Here is an 18,414-nt window from a genome sequence, read left to right as displayed (position 1 = left end):
TGTTATTTTTTTCCCTTAAAATGAGGTTCGTAGACTTTTACCTCATTGGGGGAGGAGGGGGGGGGGGGGGGGCGCGATGGCTTGCTTTGCTCTAGCTCAACATTGTGGGATAATGGGCTGCACTGGATGGGCAGATGTCTTTTTTTTACTTATTTATTTATTTTTTTTAGCTTTACAAAGTTCCTATCAGTTTAGACATTTTTTTTTTTTTGGTATCTAATACTAAAGGACATTTCTGCGCTGGGAGCCTCACTGTGCTACAAAGTTATCATATTGTGTGTTTTTTCTTTCCGTCAGTCTGTTTCCTACATATCAGTTGAGTCTCATGTCTGAGGCAGCTTATTCTTAAGGCTTCTGTACACCTTCAACAACTTCCAGACAAGCAATCGTTGGTCCGACATCTGTTTTCGCATTAATGTGAACATTTGGATTGGCCGAGGTTGGTGTGTTTGGGGAGTTAATCTACACCCAGACGCCTCCTGCGGTGGTTGATCTCTTCAGGAGCAAAGTGATGGCCATTGAAATTCAATGTCCCCAATGCTTCCTTCCCCTGATGTCATATATACGGGATAAGTTTAACTGCTCCCCATGCGCTCGAGGATTAACGGACAACTAAACTCTGTAGGAGGGATTGTAGCGGTCCCAGTAGATGTTCGCTTTCCAGCCTGGTTATAACTAGTTTGCTGGCAGCTATTGTAGATTTGACCCAATAGGTCTACGTACCTTCAGGTCATCTCCACTAGTATATAGTGTATATATAGTGAGTGACCCGCAGGTCCTTGCTGTTTAGAAGGTTAAAGCGAGTCTCCAGTCCTGGAGAGACAAAGATGCCCAATAATATGCATAATTAGTCTTGGGCTCTATGCCTGTTTTGATTGACCAGTACTGGCCAGTCAGATCAATGTCTGTTGCCTTCAAGCTTTTGATGTATACTAATGCACATCAGTTAGTCGGAGAAGCGGTGCAGCCATCTTTGTTTCTTCCGAACTGGAGGGTCTTTTTAAGTGGCCTTAAAGGGATACTCAGTAATTAGTGATTTCTGCTCTGCCGCACCTCGTTTACTGATTTATTATTGTGGATTTTGATTTTCCGAATTTGCTCTCTGATTAACTGAAAGTCGCTACTTAGTAGCATCCGATATGTAACAAGGTGACCACAACCTGTCTGCGATACCACATGGGGAGGAAGTGTTTGCAGTCCCCTGTAGTCTGCAACATGTCCTAGTGGTTACTGAAACAAACGGGAGTCTTGTTTACAAGTAGCTACACTCATCTGGAAGGTTTTACTTCTTGCCATTTGACTACAAAGGTTTTAGAAAAACTTGTGGGGCAGTCGCCGGCAATAACCACATTGTGACGTTGTTGTTTGTTTTTAACCCCTTCAAGACCAGAATTTTCTTAATTTTTTCTGCCTTCTAAGAGCCATAAATTTGGTTCTTCCTCAACAAAGCTATACCAAGTATTGTTTTTTTTCCCTATGCTTTACTACTTAAAAAAAACCCAAAAAACTTAAAAATAAAATAAAAATTCCATAGGGAAATTGAAATTCTGATCATTTGACCCCTTATCTTATGGGCTGCATAACTTTATTATTGCAGTGTATATAATCCTGCCAATTGCTTATTAACCCCTTAGTGACCTAGCTTTTCCTTTTCCCCATTTTCGTTTTTTGCTCCATCCTTTTTAAAAAATCGTTACTCTTTTAGTCATCGGCGTCGCTGCACAAGTGCTTGTTTTTTTTAGCAGTTCACTTGTGTTTTTCAATCGCGCTATTTAATGTACCATATAATGTACTGAAAAACTTAAAAGAAATTCTAGTGGAGAGAAATGGTAAAAAAAAGATTCTGCCATCCTTTGTTTTGTTTCTACGGCGCACAAATTGCAACACAAATGATATGATGACTTTATTGAGTCGGTACGATTACTACGATACCAAACTTATATAGTTTTTTTTCTTTTATAAAAATACAAGAATTACAGCAAAAGATATTTAATTTTTGTAAATTATTTTCTGTCATCTTCTGCGCACAATAACTTTATTTTTCCATCGACATAGTTGTCAGGGCTCATTTTGGTATGTCTTCTCATTTTCATCGAAATGCATACAACGTTTTGATCGCTTTTTATTTATTTTTCCTTGTAGACAAGGTGACCAAAAAAGCGTGTTTCTAGCGTGCTTTCTTTTTTTTCGGAGAATGTTCATGCACGGTAAACAATGCATGACTTTTATAGATCGGACTTTTACGGATGCAGCGATACGAAATATATGTATTTTTGGTTTATTTTTAGATTCTATTATTGTAAATATGGGACAAGGTTTCTTTAACTTTTATTGCTTTTTTTTAAAAAAAAGTTTTTTTTATATTAAAACTTTTTATTCTCATTTTAACCTTTTCTTTTAGTCCTCCTAGGGGACCACAACATGCAATACTTTGATCGCTCCTGCAGGTTGACAGGTAGTCTTTCAAGCCACACTACGGGGATGGCTTGATAGGCATACTGCCAGGACAGCCCTGGGGCCTTTCGGAAGGCCCCCGGCTGCCATGACTCCCAAACAGCTCCCTGCGTTCTCATTGTGGGGGCGGACAGGACCCTTGAACAGAATTGACAGCGCCACTTAAAGGGTTAACGGCCCCGATCGGCCGCGCGACTTGTCGAGGCTGTTGCCCGCTGGCGAGATATGTAAGAAACAGCTGACACCCGCAATGTATGCAAAACGTAAAAAACATTGTAGGGCGGTCTATAAGGGGTTAAGCCGTACCACAGGCAGGGCTTAAACCATGGCAGCTCTGGGAGCGTTCACTATGCCCTGGACTGCCATGTCATTTAATCAGCACCCAAAAGTGCATGTCAAGAGTTTTGATCACTGGGATCCGACCACTCAAACCTCCACTGATGGAACACCGAAGCAGCTGAGGCACTTATTCGAGCCTTGTCTGCTTTCCAGCTGAAGATGGACCCATACATTTTCTATTACGGTAGTTCTTGGACTTTCACTTCGGAGCGCTCCTGCTCTGTTTGTCGCTTTTGTGGCAGCTGCAGACCGCTCCACATAGCGCTTACATAGTAGTATATTTTGTCATCTTCAGCTGCTGGAAGGAGATGAAAATGGCTAACGGAGCAGGAGCGCTCCTAAGTGAAAGTCTAAGAACTCTTAAGTCCATCTTTAGTTAGCGAACAGTAACTATTGAGATGAGCGCTACAGCTGCTTTATTTTAACCCATTAAGGACCACGCGCTGTAAATTTACGGCGCTTTGTCCCGGGCTTAAAGCCCAGCCATATGTAAAAACACTGTAAGGATTAAAGCCTCCTGCCCTCTGCAATCAATCAGAAACTGGATGAGTTAGTGACCGCCGGTTCACCTCCGGCACAGCAGATCTGCATGGTCCTAGAAGACCCTGATCAGCTCTGCCAGTGACTATTGCCCCTATGGATGCCCCAGCTACAGTGGGAAAATGTAAAAAAAAAAAACCTAAAACACGTGAATATCCCCCAGAGGTCTTATGACGTCATGGGGGGACATAGATAGTAAAAAAAAAAAAACACAATTGCATACATAAGTTAAAAGAAATTGCAGAATAAAACAACAATATATACATAAGAAATAAAATGACCCAAAATCGTCGCTATATGCGCCCTGTAATCCAAAACCTTGCATGTTATATATCAAAATGACCGAAACAAAATGAGACCGTAAATATACCAATTTAAAAAAAAAAATTGGGACATTGCAATATATTTTTTTTCCTTTTGTGTGCATAAATACGCAGCAATTTCATGCAAGAGCAAAAAAGGCTCAAAATACGCCTTAAATAGGCAGAGTTTTGGTCCGTGAATACGCAACCTGTTCACCGATAGTAACTTAAATCCCCCCCCCCCCTCATGTGAATGAGCACTTAGTCTGCACGGTCTCACTCTTGGACAATATTAGTAAATCATTATATAGAGGTTCTTACTGGGTATACGGTAGATAGACCAGTCATTATGGAGCAGGCATTATGGAGCAGGCATTTTACTGACCTCCTGCCTGTAATCCCAATGAAGAACACTGTATTCATCCTCTCCCCGGCCTCAAATGACAGGGTACAATCACCCGCACAGCTAGAAATTTTAGGCTTAGCGCCCCTCTGGTAGGATGCACTAGCGTTATCCTTAAATGTCCTATTCTGTGGTACGGTCTCCAAAAAGTACATCAATACCTTTCCAAACAACTAATGAACAAAGAAGGATTATTTCTACAGAATGTTTCACTATATCCCAAGTAGGATCCGTGATTACTGAAGGTGTATAATCCGACAGTCCTTGTCATCCCTCTCTGTGCGCCCTCAATATTATATATATTTTATACCTTAAAATCGTCTTGTTTCTTTTTTTCCTTCAAGCCATAGACACTCATTGTCGGTAACATCTCTCCCCCTAGGAGTAGGTAGGTAGATGGTGTATGTATGTGTGTATATAATCTCTATCCCTTCCCTAAAAGTTGTCAGATGGATGAAACTTTAACTCTGTGATTGTAACGTTGTTATAAGTAAGTGGTTACAACATCAGCGCAAAAGGATTATTTCTAGTCAAGAACTGACCTCTTGTAGGGAGGCCTTAATATAATGTGCTGCCTGTAGCTTGGATACAAGATGTGATACAGGGGGCATGGAGGCTCTAGTATCCTGTTGTACCGCCTCTAGCTTGGATACAAGATGGGATATGGGCAGCATGGAGGCTCTAGCACTCTGTTGTACCGCCTCTAGCTTGGATACAATATGTGATAGGTGCAGCATGGAGGTTCTAGTACCCTGTTGTTCCGCCTCTAGCTTGGATACAAGATGTGATACGGGCAGGCATGGAGGCTCTAGTACCCTGTTGTTCCGCCTCTAGCTTGGATACAAGATGTGATACAGGGGAGCATGGAGGCTCTAGTACCCTGTTGTACCGCCTCTAGCTTGGATACAAGATGTGATACAGGGGAGCATAGAGGCTCTAGTACCCTGTTGTACCGCCTCTAGCTTGGACACGAGGGGATACGGGCAGGCATGGTGGCTCTAATAGCCTGTTGTACCACCTCTAGCTTGAATACAAGATGGGATGCAGGCATCATGGAGGCTCTAGTACCCTGTTCCGCCTCTAGCTTGGATACAATATGTGATAGGTGCAGCATGGAGGCTCTAGTACCCTGTTGTACCGCCTCTAGCTTGGACACAAGATAGGATACAGGCTGGCATGGTGGCTCTAATACCCCCGTGCGTGGTGCCCTGAATACATGAAGAGGTGCAGGCCTCCTTCGGTATTAAAGGGGTTGTCCCGCGGCAGCAAGTGGGTCTATACACTTCTGTATGGCCATATTAATGCACTTTGTAATGTACATTGTGCATTAATTATGAGCCATACAGAAGTTATAAGAAGTTTTTCACTTACCTGCTCCGTTGCTAGCGTCCTCGTTTCCATGGAGCCCGCCTAATTTTCGGCGTCTAATGGCCAAATTAGACGCGCTTGCGCAGTCCGGGTCTTCTTCTTTTCTCAATGGGGCCGCTCGTGCAGGATGCCGGCTCCGTGTAGCTCCGCCCCGTCACGTGCCGATTCCAGCCAATCAGGAGGCTGGAATCGGCAATGGCCCGCACAGAAGCCCTGCGGTCCACCGAGGGAGAAGATCCCGGCGGCCATCTTCAGCAGGTAAGTAAGAAGTCACCGGAGCGCGGGGATTCAGGTAAGCGCTGTCCGGTGTTCTTTTTTTAACCCCTGCATCGGGGTTGTCTCGCGCCGAATTGGGGGGGGGGGGTTTGAAAAAAAAAAAAAACCCGTTTCGGCGCGGGACAACCCCTTTAATCCCCCGACTCCTCCGTGCACCTACAGTGTCAGTATTGTATGCCAGGTCGGACCTAAAGTACATTTCTGGTATAATTATTTAATGAGTTAATTGGTGTGGGCTGACCACGCCTGCTCCCAAACGCCACACCCACTTTTTTGAAAACTGTTCTGGGCTGGCACGGAAATTTGCAGATTTTTGCTACTTTTTTTTTATACCAGAAGCTATAAATGTGGAAATTGAACTAAGCTTGGCGTTGGAGTAAATTTTCCAATATTCCATGTGTGGTCTGACCAGTGACTTGTAAAGAGGAAAAACAATGTTCTAGTTATGTTCCCGTAGACCTCTTTTGATGCGTTCTATTTGCCTTGGCAGCAGCTGCCTGACACTGGTTGCTCCAGTTCCTCAAGTCTGTGTTTCCCATGTAGTGTGTAATGGTGACCTGGATTTCCCGCCCATGTGCAGAACCTTATATTCATCAGTGTTAACCTTCACCTGCGACTTTTGTTCTCAACCTTCAACTTATCAAGATCCCTTTGCCACCGTGTACACTAGATCTATGCACAACTGTCATCTTCTGTTAAAAGGGCTGTCCACTTGAAAACTATTGATACCTGTTTTTAGGGTAGGTCATCAGTAGTAGACCAGTGAGGGTCCGTCTCCCAGGACAACTGTTTGCCGGGCTTGTGTACAGGAGCCTGCCAAGTCTGTTCCCACTGAAATGATTGATAGCTTGGCCTCCTAATACCCAGCCTGGCCACTGCAGTGAGATGGAGCTGTCTGCCTCCTGCACACATCATATGTGCACTGGGCTGGTGAACAGCTGATCCTAAATTACAGACCTCACTGATCTACTATTGACTGATCCTGAGGATAGACCATCAGTAGCTCACAGCTGGACAACCCCTTTAATTACGTTACCTAGAGGGATTGTACAGAAAAAATATTTGCAGATACAAAACTGAGGTTGTTTTAATATATTAGAGTAGGACCCAATACTGACCTTTCTAGTACCTCTCTGGTAATGATGATCCCTCCAATACTGACTTTCAAAACTCCTCTAGATGCCGCTTTTTTTTTTTTTCCCATCCCCTTTTTCAAAAAGAGTACCTTTTTTTTTTTTTTTTTTTTTTTTTTTAAATTGTGACCGTTTTATTTTTTCAGCACGAGTTGTAATTCTCATGTGGGCCCCCCCCCCCCCCCCACCACCACCACCACCAACCCCCGTTGTAATGTACCATATACTGTAAAAGTTCTAAGTGGAATGAAATGTGAATGTGGGGGAGGCATAATTCTGCTATGTACACTCACTCTGCGGGATAAAGCATAATTTTAATAGATTGGACTCATGACACATTTAGTGTTGCCGTGATTATGTTAATTATAAATACAGGTAAAGGGGGTTTTTTGATAGCCATTTATTTATTTATTTTTTTTACAGTAAAAACTTTTTCAATTATTTCCCCCCTTTTTTTGGATCTCTGAATGCTGATCAGGACACTTAAAGGGGTTGTCCAGCGAAACAAAGTGGGGTTCAGCACTTCTGTATGGCCATATTAATGCACTTTGTAATATACATTCTGCATTAATTATGAGCCATACAGAAGTTATTCACTTACCTGCTCCGTTGCTGGCGTCCTCGTTTCCATGGTGCCGTCTAATCGCACGATTAGACGCGCTTGCGCAGTCCGGTCTTCTCCTTTGCTGAATGGGGCCGCTCATGCCGGAGAGCAGCTCCTCGTAGCTCCGCCCCGTCACGTGTGCCGATTCCAGCCAATCAGGAGGCTGGAATCGGCAATGGACCGCACAGAAGCCCTGCGGTCCACCGAGGGTGAAGATCCCGGCGGCCATTTTCACAAGGTAAGTATGAAGACGCCGGACCGCGGGGATTCGGGTAAGTACTATCTGTTTTGTTTTTTTTTATCCCTGCATCGGGTTTGTCTCGCGCCGAACGGGCTATTGAAAAAAAAACAAAAAACGTGTTTCGGCGCGGGACAACCCCTTTAAATTCCACTGTCAAAATTGACAGCAATGTTTAACCCCTTAATGCTGCAGGGCGTATATTTACGTCCTGCAGCGTCGGGGTTACATGCTCTCTCTTCATACAAAGGGGGCACCGTCTGTTTCTTACAGCCAACACCTGTCTCATCAGAGCTGTGATCACTTTAAATGCCGCTGTCCATTCTGACAGCTGCATTCGAATCCCCAAAACAATATTTTGGCCCGCCACTCCACGATGAGATCGCAGGGAGCCGTTCTGGTGTCATGGCAGCTGGGGAGTGGCTTGATATACTGCCTGTCCGATTGCAGTATGATGTAATGCTGCCGGATTACATCATACTGCAGGAGCGATCAAAGCATCGCAAGTTGTTGTCCCCTCTGGGGATTACAAAGAATGTGTTTATAATTTTTAAAAAAGTAAAAATAAGAACACTAAAGTTTTATTAATTATTGAATAAAGGAAAGTTCAAGAAAAACCTTTCCTTTGCCATATTTATAATAAAATCTAAATCCTAAAACACAAGTACATATTTGGTATCGCCGCATCCGTAAAAGTAAAAGCAGTTCGGTATTGTAGTAATTCTACTGACCCATAGAATAAAGTTATGTCATTTTTGTTGCAGTTTGTGCGCCGTAGAAACAAAATGAACTGAAAGATGGTGGAATTTCTTTTTTCCAATTTACTCCACTTAGGATTTTTTAAATGTTTTTCAGTAAATTATATGGTACATTAAGTAGCACCAATGAAAAATACAACTCGTCCTGCAAAAAACAAGCCCTCATACAGCAACGGCGATGGATAAATAAAGGAGTTACGATTATTTTTTTTTTAGTAAAGGGGGAAGGAAAAAACAAAAATGGGTAAAAAAGGGCCTTGTGGGCAAAAGGGTTAAAGGGTTAATAGCTGTGATTGACTTGAAGGCTGGTTGTCAATCGGCAAAACATATACTTAGACCAGCCATGTTGTAAGGCGTCAGATTAGCTCCATACAAACCCCACGCACATATAATATACCCCATATGTGCATTTATGCGGATAAAAACAGTTTTGCTGATGATCCAACTGACGGCAGACAAGAAGCCCCAGACGTTCTGAACTTTCTGCTCCCTTTATAGGATGCTTGTCGTGTAAATAGCCTTAACTAGTTCAGCTGTATATTAACGATTGTATGGTGTAAATGAGTCGGTTGTCGTTGGTTTTACTCCTCCAGCATTATGGTATTTTAGATGATGCTTCAGGTTGTGGTAAGAGGATGTAACTCGGCATGCATGTAGGACTTTGTATAAAAGCCAAACTGGAAGAAACCTCTTTCTTTACAGCACTTTGTATTTTGTCGTCATTTGCCTCATTTGAAGTACTCTGGTTTAGTGGTTGCCTGATAACTCCAGACTAGTGTTGGAGGCCTGGGTTCCATCACTGGTGGTCCCTACACTGTAATTGCCATCCACTTTTAGAACTGGTTTCCTAGCTAAAAATTGTTCAAAAAGCCATGTGTACCCCAAAATGGTATAAATGAAAACATCAACTCATTCTGCAAAAAACAAGCCCTCACAGGACCCCCCCCCCCCTCCCTCCGATGGGAAAATGAGTGTCAGGGCTCACAGAATATGGCGAGTTAGGTGCTCTATAGTGCAAGAGCAATAAGAAAATAAAACCAAATATGTCTAGGTTTTGCCGTAATTGTTCCGTAACTCATGTCTAAATATAGATAAGTGTTTTGTTTTAACCCTAATTGCCTGGGTTTGCCGGACCTTCACATGATGGCAGACTCGCCTAATTGAACCTTTACAAGAACTAGTCACCTACCCCTGGTTATATAGGTTGTCGTCTTTGAGGGGGCATTCCACCTAGAAGACCATTTTCAATGCTATTTTGAGTGGTTGTCCCAGATCTCCCTGCATACGGACTGCATTGCATCCTGGTCTTTCTGTATGAATGAATGGAGTATAATATACTGCGGTTTCCAATGGCTGATACTTGACTTTGGACTTTTGCTTTTGTATCTAGGGACCAGCTTTTCTCCACAAGAAAATTCACATAACCACAGTGCTCTTCATAGCTCAAATTCACATTCTTCTACTCCAAGCAAGACGAGTGATTCTGTAAGTTATATTGTGATACCCTGGGCTGCTCGGCTAAAGCTTTATTTCAGTAACTCTTTGGTGTGGAATATCAAAGGGGTTGTAATAAGAGCATAACGTCTGTACATAACAACCCCGCTCCCAAGAGTATCCTCTTAAATTGCTTATTGGGCACTCCAGCGCCATGTCATGTGGCCTGTGTCATCACCGAGCTTCTAATGTAGAAGCCCCAGGCCTGCTTACGGGACGTCACTGATGACTGAAGCTGGAGGACTGTAGTAGCGGCTGGGAGCAGTGGGTTAGCGGAGAGGGTAGTAAATTGTATGTATTTATTTTTTTCGCCCCCACTGCTAGAAATGCTAGATATTTAGGAAAACCCCTATTCACAGCCTTGACTGCAAACTAGGGTAGATGTATGGTCAAATATGATGCATTGGAGCTTGTAGTGGATAAGTAGAGTTCACGTCACTTGAACCGTTTCCAATCCAGTGTCAGAGCTCATCCGACATGCAGATTTCTCTGCATAGCTCTGATGTCGGGTGAGGTCCGACACGTTTCTAACACAATACAGGACAGCTCTGCGATGTAGGAGGCTCTTATGCATATGTATGTAACCGTATGCGGGAGCACGGTCCTACATACTGTTACTCACATATGCAAAACAGCCTCAGACATCAGAGAGCTGTCCTGCATTGTTAAAAAAAAGTGCTAAATGCATAGTATGCAGTTATAGGAGGTCTTTATATGGCATTGTATTACATAGAGGATAGATTTCATTAGAGAAATTAGAAATGTCTGATTGTATAAATGTTACATTAGTATATATTTACAGGATTACAGATCTTCCCGATGTGAAACGTGTCACGTTTCATTCTCAAAAAATTACTTAAAAAAATAAATAAATCTGACGGGTCGTCTGTGTGTTCCTGTTGAGTAATTCCAAGGAATCCACCACGTGCTCCGCCACCCAAAATAAATAAGGGCTGTGGAGCGTATAGATTGGGGGGTTGGATTGGAAGGGGTTAAAGTGTTTTTAATAACACTGTATATTTTGCATTCTTGCTTTCATAAGAATGGAATGACCATCTGTTAATACAAGGACGGCACAAAGTCCACGGAAATGGAAGCTGCTCTTACAGAGCGACTGTCTGTTCTGGTGATAGAGGGGAGTCCTGAGCAGGGGACCGCGCTCTGATATTCGTATGAACGTGTAATTGTCGCAACATTTTTAATTGTTCTTTTTGCCTGTATTTGTCAGGTTTTTTGTATCTCACATTGAATTTTCAAAGTCTCTCTTTCTGCTTTTGTAGGCATATGATCCTGCAGATGACTGGTCTGAACATATCAGCTCTTCTGGTAAAAAGTACTATTACAATTGCCGAACAGAAGTGTCTCAGTGGGAGAAGCCGAAAGAGTGGCTTGAGAGGTAAGTGTGCAAAAGACTTCACTGAGTTGTCTAAGGTTAAAGAGGAGCTCACGATCAGCTGCAGATGTCTTGGGGGTCACTTACAGGGGCATATGGGGGCTACACAATCGTGTATTTTTCACACTGTTAGGCTTCATGTCCACGGCATAAATCATGCGATCTGCGCTCATAGGGAATCATTGGGCACCCGCAGGTAATTAAATTCCTGCAGATGTCATTTTTTTCCCTGGCGTCAGGATCACACATGCGGGGAAAACAACCGCAGCATGCTCCATTTATGTGGTTTTCCCGCAGCTTCCGTTGCAGCCAACGGAAGCCGTCCGGATCCGTGGCACATTCGCAGCTGTCACTGCGACCGTACCGCAGGAAAGCAGGAGTTTAAACAAAAAGAGCGCATGCGCACTGTGTGTATAATGTATTTTTGGCCTCATGCTTGTGGGCCGGGTGGAATCTGCTGTGCGATTCCGCACGGGGTAACCATGCGTGCCCGTGGACACGAGGCCTTAATGCACAGTTAAATACACATGTATAATGTGCATTTGCTGCATATTTTATATTCCCATAGCTTATAATGGGCTTATTAAGTGCCAAAATAGGACGTAAATTTTTTTCATGCATATCTGAATGGTCCAATGTAAATCAATGGGTTTTTAGGACTATGTATTATGCGTATGAAAAATATGCACGTAATCCGCAATGACCAAAGGCCTTGTTAGTGAACTCTTAATAACTTTGTAAATCTGAACTTTACTGAAACCAATTAAAACCTTTTTGCTTCGGTGTGACAAATATTGGATTTTACTTTCTATTTAAAAAAAAAAGTAGATCGATCAAAAGTTGAAGAGAAAAAAAAAATTCTTAAAGCTTTGTCCTAAACACATCCAGCCCTAGATGAAGTTGTCCTTTTGCTGCAGAACCCGTCCTGCCGTTCCATCTCGAGCAGATCTGTAAATGATGAGAGTTGTGGTGATTAGATGAACGGTCACCTGAGGTCCTAAAAGTGGTTCCCCCCCTTGGCCTATAAGAGGCTCTCGGAGGCTCCTTGTGTGTAGTGACCTCTTCCTCCACTTGTGTAGAGCTTGTTGACCACTAGACGCCTATACGATGCCGGGAAGAGATTTCACCCTGTTAACAGAGCCAGAGGGGGCATTATTGGGATGTGAGAAGCTGGATGGTCGTATCGATGAATTGTCCCCCACCGGGCCGTTCTGACCAGAGTGTTAGGAGGTGTTGGGACCAGTGGATGGGGGCACACAAGGTGACTGGGCTCAGGACGCCCCCTACAGACTACCAGTGGAGAGGAGCATCTGACCAGAGTGTTAAGAGGTGTTGGGACTAGTGAATGAGGGCACATGAGGTGACCGGGCTCAGGACGCCCCCTACACACCACCAGTAGAGAGGAGTGTCTGACCAGATTGTTAGGAGGTATTGGGACCAGCGGATGTGTGAAGGCACACAAGGTGACCGGGCTCAGGACGCCCCCACAGACCACCAGTAGAGAGGAGTGTCTGACCAGATTGTTAGGAGGTATTGGGACCAGCGGATGTGTGAAGGCACACAAGGTGACCGGGCTCAGGATGCCCCCTACAGACTACCAGTAGAGGAGTGTCTGACCAGACTGTAAGGAGGTGTTGGGACCAGTGGATTGGGGCACACAAGGTGACCCGGGTCAGGACGCCCCCTACAGACCACCAGTAGAGAGGAGCGTCCGACAAGCACTAGACAATTCCTAAGTGCTTGTTTTTGCTTTTTTAAATAAGTGTATGTATATCACAATAATGGGATTCTTATAATCGTTCGTTTTCTGATGACATTCCCTTTCAACTCAGGATTCCCTAATGGGATACAATGAAGAAGGGTTTACCAAACCAGTTTGCCCCTTTAACCCCTTGAGTGGCAGGTTTCCTACCACCCTGTCGTGCCCACCAGGGCAGGTTTTTTAAAATGGTCTAATCATTGAATTTCAACTAGTTTTGCAGTTGCGTCTCAAGAGCCATAACTTTTTCATTTTTCCATTGACATGGCCATATGAGGGCTTGTTTTTTGCGGGACAAGTTGTGATTTTTTAAACAGGGGGAGGAAAAAAAGAAATGGGGAAAAAAGAAAAAAAGGGGTCATGTCATTAAGGGGTTAAATAATGTATTAACTTCCTTCTCTGGGTCATTACGACGCACACGGATACCACATGTGTGATTGTATTTTTGATTTTTTACAAAGTAAAGGGAGACAAGTGTTTTTTTATTTTTTTAATAATTTTTTTACTTTTTTTTTTTTTAATTTAAAAAAATTTTTTTTTTTTTGTCCCTTTAGGGGACTTCCACAGGGACCCATCAGGACCCCTGATCACATTCCGGGGGTCCGATGGTGACAGCCCTTTACATGCTGCAGTGACAACCCTTTACATGCTGCAGTCACATAGACTGCAGCATGTAAAGGGTTAACACAGCAGAGATCGGAGGGTTTCTCTGATCTCTGCTGTAAGAGCTGGTACCTAGCTGTCCTCTCACAGCTAACAACCAGCTCTCCCTGTCACAGAGACCATCGGCTTGCTTCTGACAAGCCGATGGTCTCTATGGCAACCTGTAAACAAAGCAGGACATTGCCGACATGCCGGCAATATCTTCTGCTGGTTTTTCAAAGCCCTTGCACTGCTCTGTGTGGGTCTGTGCAGGCAGAGCACACTGTCACAGCTTGTGGCATTGTGCTCTGCAGCTCCCATAGTGATACATAGCCCGGAAATCTTCCGGGCTATGTTGCTATGAGCAGTGGAGCTCGTCCCGGAAAATTTCCGGGCGTGCCACTCAAGGGGTTAAGCTGTCTTGTCCGCTGCTGTTTTTCCTGGATTCAGATCCGAGTCTCATTAATAATTGGTGATTCAGTGGAAGCAGAAGCAATAATAGAATAAAGGTTTCATTCTTACTATTTAGGCAACATTTTTCCTCGGAATCGCCAGAGTGCCGCTCTCTTTGCGGTTGTGTTTGGAGCAATCATTGTAGACTCTGGATAAAGATTGTGACTGATTTCTTCAGATCTCCTTAATTAGATTTCAACGCATTATTAAAAGGGCTGCTGGTGAACAGTGATTGGGGGTTCCTTCCTTTTGAGGATAATGGATTCAGGAGCTGATTGATCCCCTTGATCTTCACGGAGTCCTATACTGGTCAGAACCCTCACTGGAGCTCTGGTCTTGTTCACCCACAAGCCCACCCTATAGATCCTTTATCACTAGAACAGGATTCATGTGCATCATGGAAAACCTGGAATACCTGCAAGTTGATGAAAGTCATGGAATTTTCTGATTTATCATAGATTTTTGTTTTTTGTCATAGAAATTTTTTCTGAGTAATTTCTGAGATTCTTGTGTTTTTTAGGTATTTAGTCCAAAACAATTTCTTTATTCCATTAGAATCCAGTATTGTGTCTAGCACTAGAGGCCAAAGGAATAGAACTAAAAACACACAATCTCAACGCTCAGTCTTAAAAATAAAAAACATATTTCAGATTTTGAAGTTTTTGTTCTCAACCAGCCTCTCATGGTTGGGTTTTTATTTTATTAAAAATATATATATTTAACTGGAAATGGCTCGACTTAGCAGAGTGTTTCTTATTATTTTTGTATATATAAAAAAAAAAGGGGTGCCTTCACACTTGCAAGAAAATCGCATTTTTTTTGAGCGATGTGCAAAATTATAAAACCAATGATTTTCAAGAAAATCAGTGCAAAAAAAAAAATCACACCATGCCCTATCTTTCTGCATTTTGCGTTTTTTTTTTTTAAAGATCTCTCATGGTTCCCTATGGAGCCTCCTTTTTATCACATCGCAAAACAGGGTCTTGCGATTTTCATGCGATGCGTTTTTATAATTAGTCCTATCGACTTTTGCTCTAAAAAAAATTTGCAGCAAAATCCCAAGTGGTAGCCTTGTTTTCGCGAGAAAAGGCAATTCTGACACTCAATCGATTGTTATGCAGCAATATCGCGACGCCAGTGTGAAGGAGCCCTAAACCTTTGATTCCGTGTGTTTCAAGTTCCGCGAGTGTCGTTGAAAATCAAGATTTTGTTATGAAAATATTATGGAAATTTTTTTTTTTATTTGACAATCTGTATAAAAATATCACTGACCAGTTCAGTAAGTGACATGGGAGATGCACGCAGAGGTGTATCTGTGTACGTTGGTGTCCAGCCGTACCTGGTCCTCTAGCAGTATATTGGTACAGCCATCTATTAATCCCCTGCCATGTGAGCTGAAGGGGCAGGTATCATTCTGTGATCATGTGTGGCCAGTGGGAGGACTGCAACTTATTCCGGACTTTATATATATTTTATTATTAGTTTTAATTTAAAATACTTGGTAAATGTTTAAATGTTATTTCCTGCTGATACATTCTTTCTTTTTTGTTTTCCGCTTTACTTTTTAGAGAACAGCGCCAAAAGGATTCAACCAAAGTGGCAATTAATAGTTTCCCCAAAGACAGAGACTATAGAAGAGAAGCGATGCAAGCCGCAGCTACAGGTGCGTTTTATCTATAGTAAAGCAAGATCATTTGTAGTTAAAGGAAGTCGGTCACCTAACTTTTCACCAAGTACCGCAGTATGCTTTTCCATGTGGGACATCCGGGAATGCAGCGATACCTTTATTTAATTCAAATCCTGGCTCCGAACTCCAGATGCCTAAGACATTGTGGACACTGTGCTAGTGTGCTGTAGACCGGCCAGTGGGGAGTCCACCTCTGCCAGCGGTCTGGGATCTCCCTGACAGTGCAGCTGAAAAGTGCCTTGCTGAGTGACCTCTCCAGGGTGCGCTTCACCTTCAAAGTGTTTGCACCACATGGAGCGATCGGTACATCTAACTCCCCCCTCAGGCCATAATGTCACGCACATGCGCTGTTGACGGTGCAGCGCAAGCGTTTTTGAGGGGAGAAGGAGTGTTTCCAGAGGATTGAGCTAGCGATGTCGCTCAGCAAGGAGGGCTGTATTTCAGTTAAATAGGCAGGGAGAGGTGGACTACCCAATGGCCATTCCACAGCTTTTTAGCTTATGGCACGCGAGTGGTTTCCTTGAGCGATGTCTCAAGCTGCGTTCTCCAGGATGTCTCGCATGAAAAAGTATTGAGTTACTAGGTGAAAAAAGTTACCCATTTCCTTTTGAAAGGGTTCGGCCACTTAAATAATGGGAAATGCTCCAAAATCCGTTTTAGAAACTTATAAAATCGATTGTCCAAGTTAACTTTTATTAATTTTTTTTTAAAGCCGTGGTGCCCATCCAAAACGGAATTGAAAGAAGAGAAAAAAAAAATCTGTTATTCACTTGTCTTGGCTCCACGCTTGTTTAGTGCTGCATTTCTGTACTCTGCATCCAGTCTGTTCATGGGATGCTGCAGCTAATAACGGAGGCTCATTGCGCAGGTCTGTGATTGGCTGCAGCAGCCTGTGATACCCCAACTGCAGCCTATAAACACTGCAGGAGACCCAAGAGAGGGGGAGTATACAGTCTTTCATTATGTTTGGGGATGGGGAACACAGATTTAAGAGGAAATATTACTTGGACAACTCCATTCTGCTTTATTAAGTCACCCCCCCCCCCCCGCTCCCCCCCATCACTCGACCCCTTTGTCGTCTCTTGTCTGCTACTCCAGCTGTAAGATGGCTGTATAGGGAGGGGGATGTGACCTTAGATGTCACACCACTTCCGCCATAGTAATGTACAAGGCTGAGTGATGCCCCTCCATATACAGGCACTTTATAGATGGAGCCTATGCATGAGGTGATGGGAGGGGGTTATGCTTTAGAGTGGCTCACTGCAGACATAAAGAGCACATTAAGTGGACTTCAGGAACATTATTTCCTGTTGTGAAGTGGCTGACCCCCTTTTTAAGGGTTTTGAATTTGTGTATTTTAGTGAGTTTTGAGATCTTGTTTAGAAAAGCGTACCCAGAGATATACGGTGTATTGTCATCTCTGCTCATCAGACGTTCCTATAAAGGGGTTATTGTAAAGAATATACATTATCAGATTACACAGGCGGTAGGGCGTTGGGGAATTCATAATTCCCTGCGCAGGCATTGTTTTACTAGTAATAGATTATGGTAAACCTTTGCAATGTATCCTTGTAGATCTTCAAGACAGTTGTGGCTGAAGGAACCTAATCCAGTAATGTGCTTGTGTGATTGTCGGACTCCGTGCCGCGGTGTATTGTGCAAAGAGTAGTTTGTCCGCGTCTCATGTAAATGCAGAATGGAGGCTCTTCAGGCTGACTCTTGCCCTGCAGGGTTAATACTAGCCCCCGCTCACACTTGCTGACTTATGTTTTTTGTTTTTTTTAACTGTAAATTGTTTAATTGTAATTCAGAGAGAAATGCAGAATCCCGGTACAATCTGTAGCAAAAATGCTGCATTTAAACCCAGACTTTACTTTTAAAGGGATTGCCTACAAAAAGAACTTTACCAATTGTGCTCCCTCCACCGTATTTGCAGCGCAGTCCCAGAGTATAAACACTGCAAAATGTTAGGGCCCATCTAGACACTGATTATCGCTCAGACATCTTTTGAGCGATGATCGTTGTGTGCATTTACACGGCAAGGTGATCGCTCCAAATTCGATTAAACGGCAGCTTAAGTGACAGTTTTAAGCGCTCACTTTGCATAAGTGTGTAAATGAAGGCTCACGCTGTATGCAGAAGACAAGCGGGGCCGCTATCTTCTGTATACAGCTGTTGTCTTCTCGGAGCACTCAGCTGGTATCTAGCTGAGCACTCTGAGCGGGTTATGCAGAACACAGCTGCAGCGCTGTCTTCTGTATACTCCTTTCACAGTGGTGACTTGAATTAAAAAATATAATTTTTATTTTGAACTTTTTTAAAAATGCACATATAGGGGCACAACACATAAAACAACAAAAACAAAAAAAAAGGTAAGTAAGGGGCGTGGTAAATACCATCCAACCACACCGTCACTAAAGATGGGCATCCAATTGTGCTGTGTGTGTGGGTGTTTGTGTGATCTGGTCACCGGCGACCACGAAGTCTTTTTGTCCTGCTTAAAGCCGGTAATGTATGAGGCAGGGGTATATTGGTACTTGGTGTTTGTAAGATTATCCCCAGTTGTTTTGG

At 43.2% G+C, this 18,414-nt stretch overlaps 1 protein-coding gene across 3 annotated transcripts in view; it reads left to right on the top strand.

Annotated features, from left to right (window-relative positions):
* Nucleotides 1–18,414, top strand: part of WAC (WW domain containing adaptor with coiled-coil) — a 69,811-nt gene that overhangs the window by 12,546 nt on the left and 38,851 nt on the right. For all 3 annotated transcript variants that reach the window (XM_066585087.1, XM_066585086.1, XM_066585089.1), the window contains exons 4-6: nucleotides 9,806–9,900; nucleotides 11,190–11,305; nucleotides 15,725–15,819. In XM_066585087.1, coding sequence (XP_066441184.1) covers nucleotides 9,806–9,900; nucleotides 11,190–11,305; nucleotides 15,725–15,819 — 306 coding nt within the window. The remainder of the gene's footprint in view (nucleotides 1–9,805; nucleotides 9,901–11,189; nucleotides 11,306–15,724; nucleotides 15,820–18,414) is intronic.

Source organism: Eleutherodactylus coqui, chromosome 12 (genome assembly GCF_035609145.1).
Source record: "Eleutherodactylus coqui strain aEleCoq1 chromosome 12, aEleCoq1.hap1, whole genome shotgun sequence".
NCBI classification, from domain to species: Eukaryota; Metazoa; Chordata; class Amphibia; order Anura; family Eleutherodactylidae; genus Eleutherodactylus; species Eleutherodactylus coqui.
This window is presented reverse-complemented; position numbering and strand designations above follow the sequence as displayed.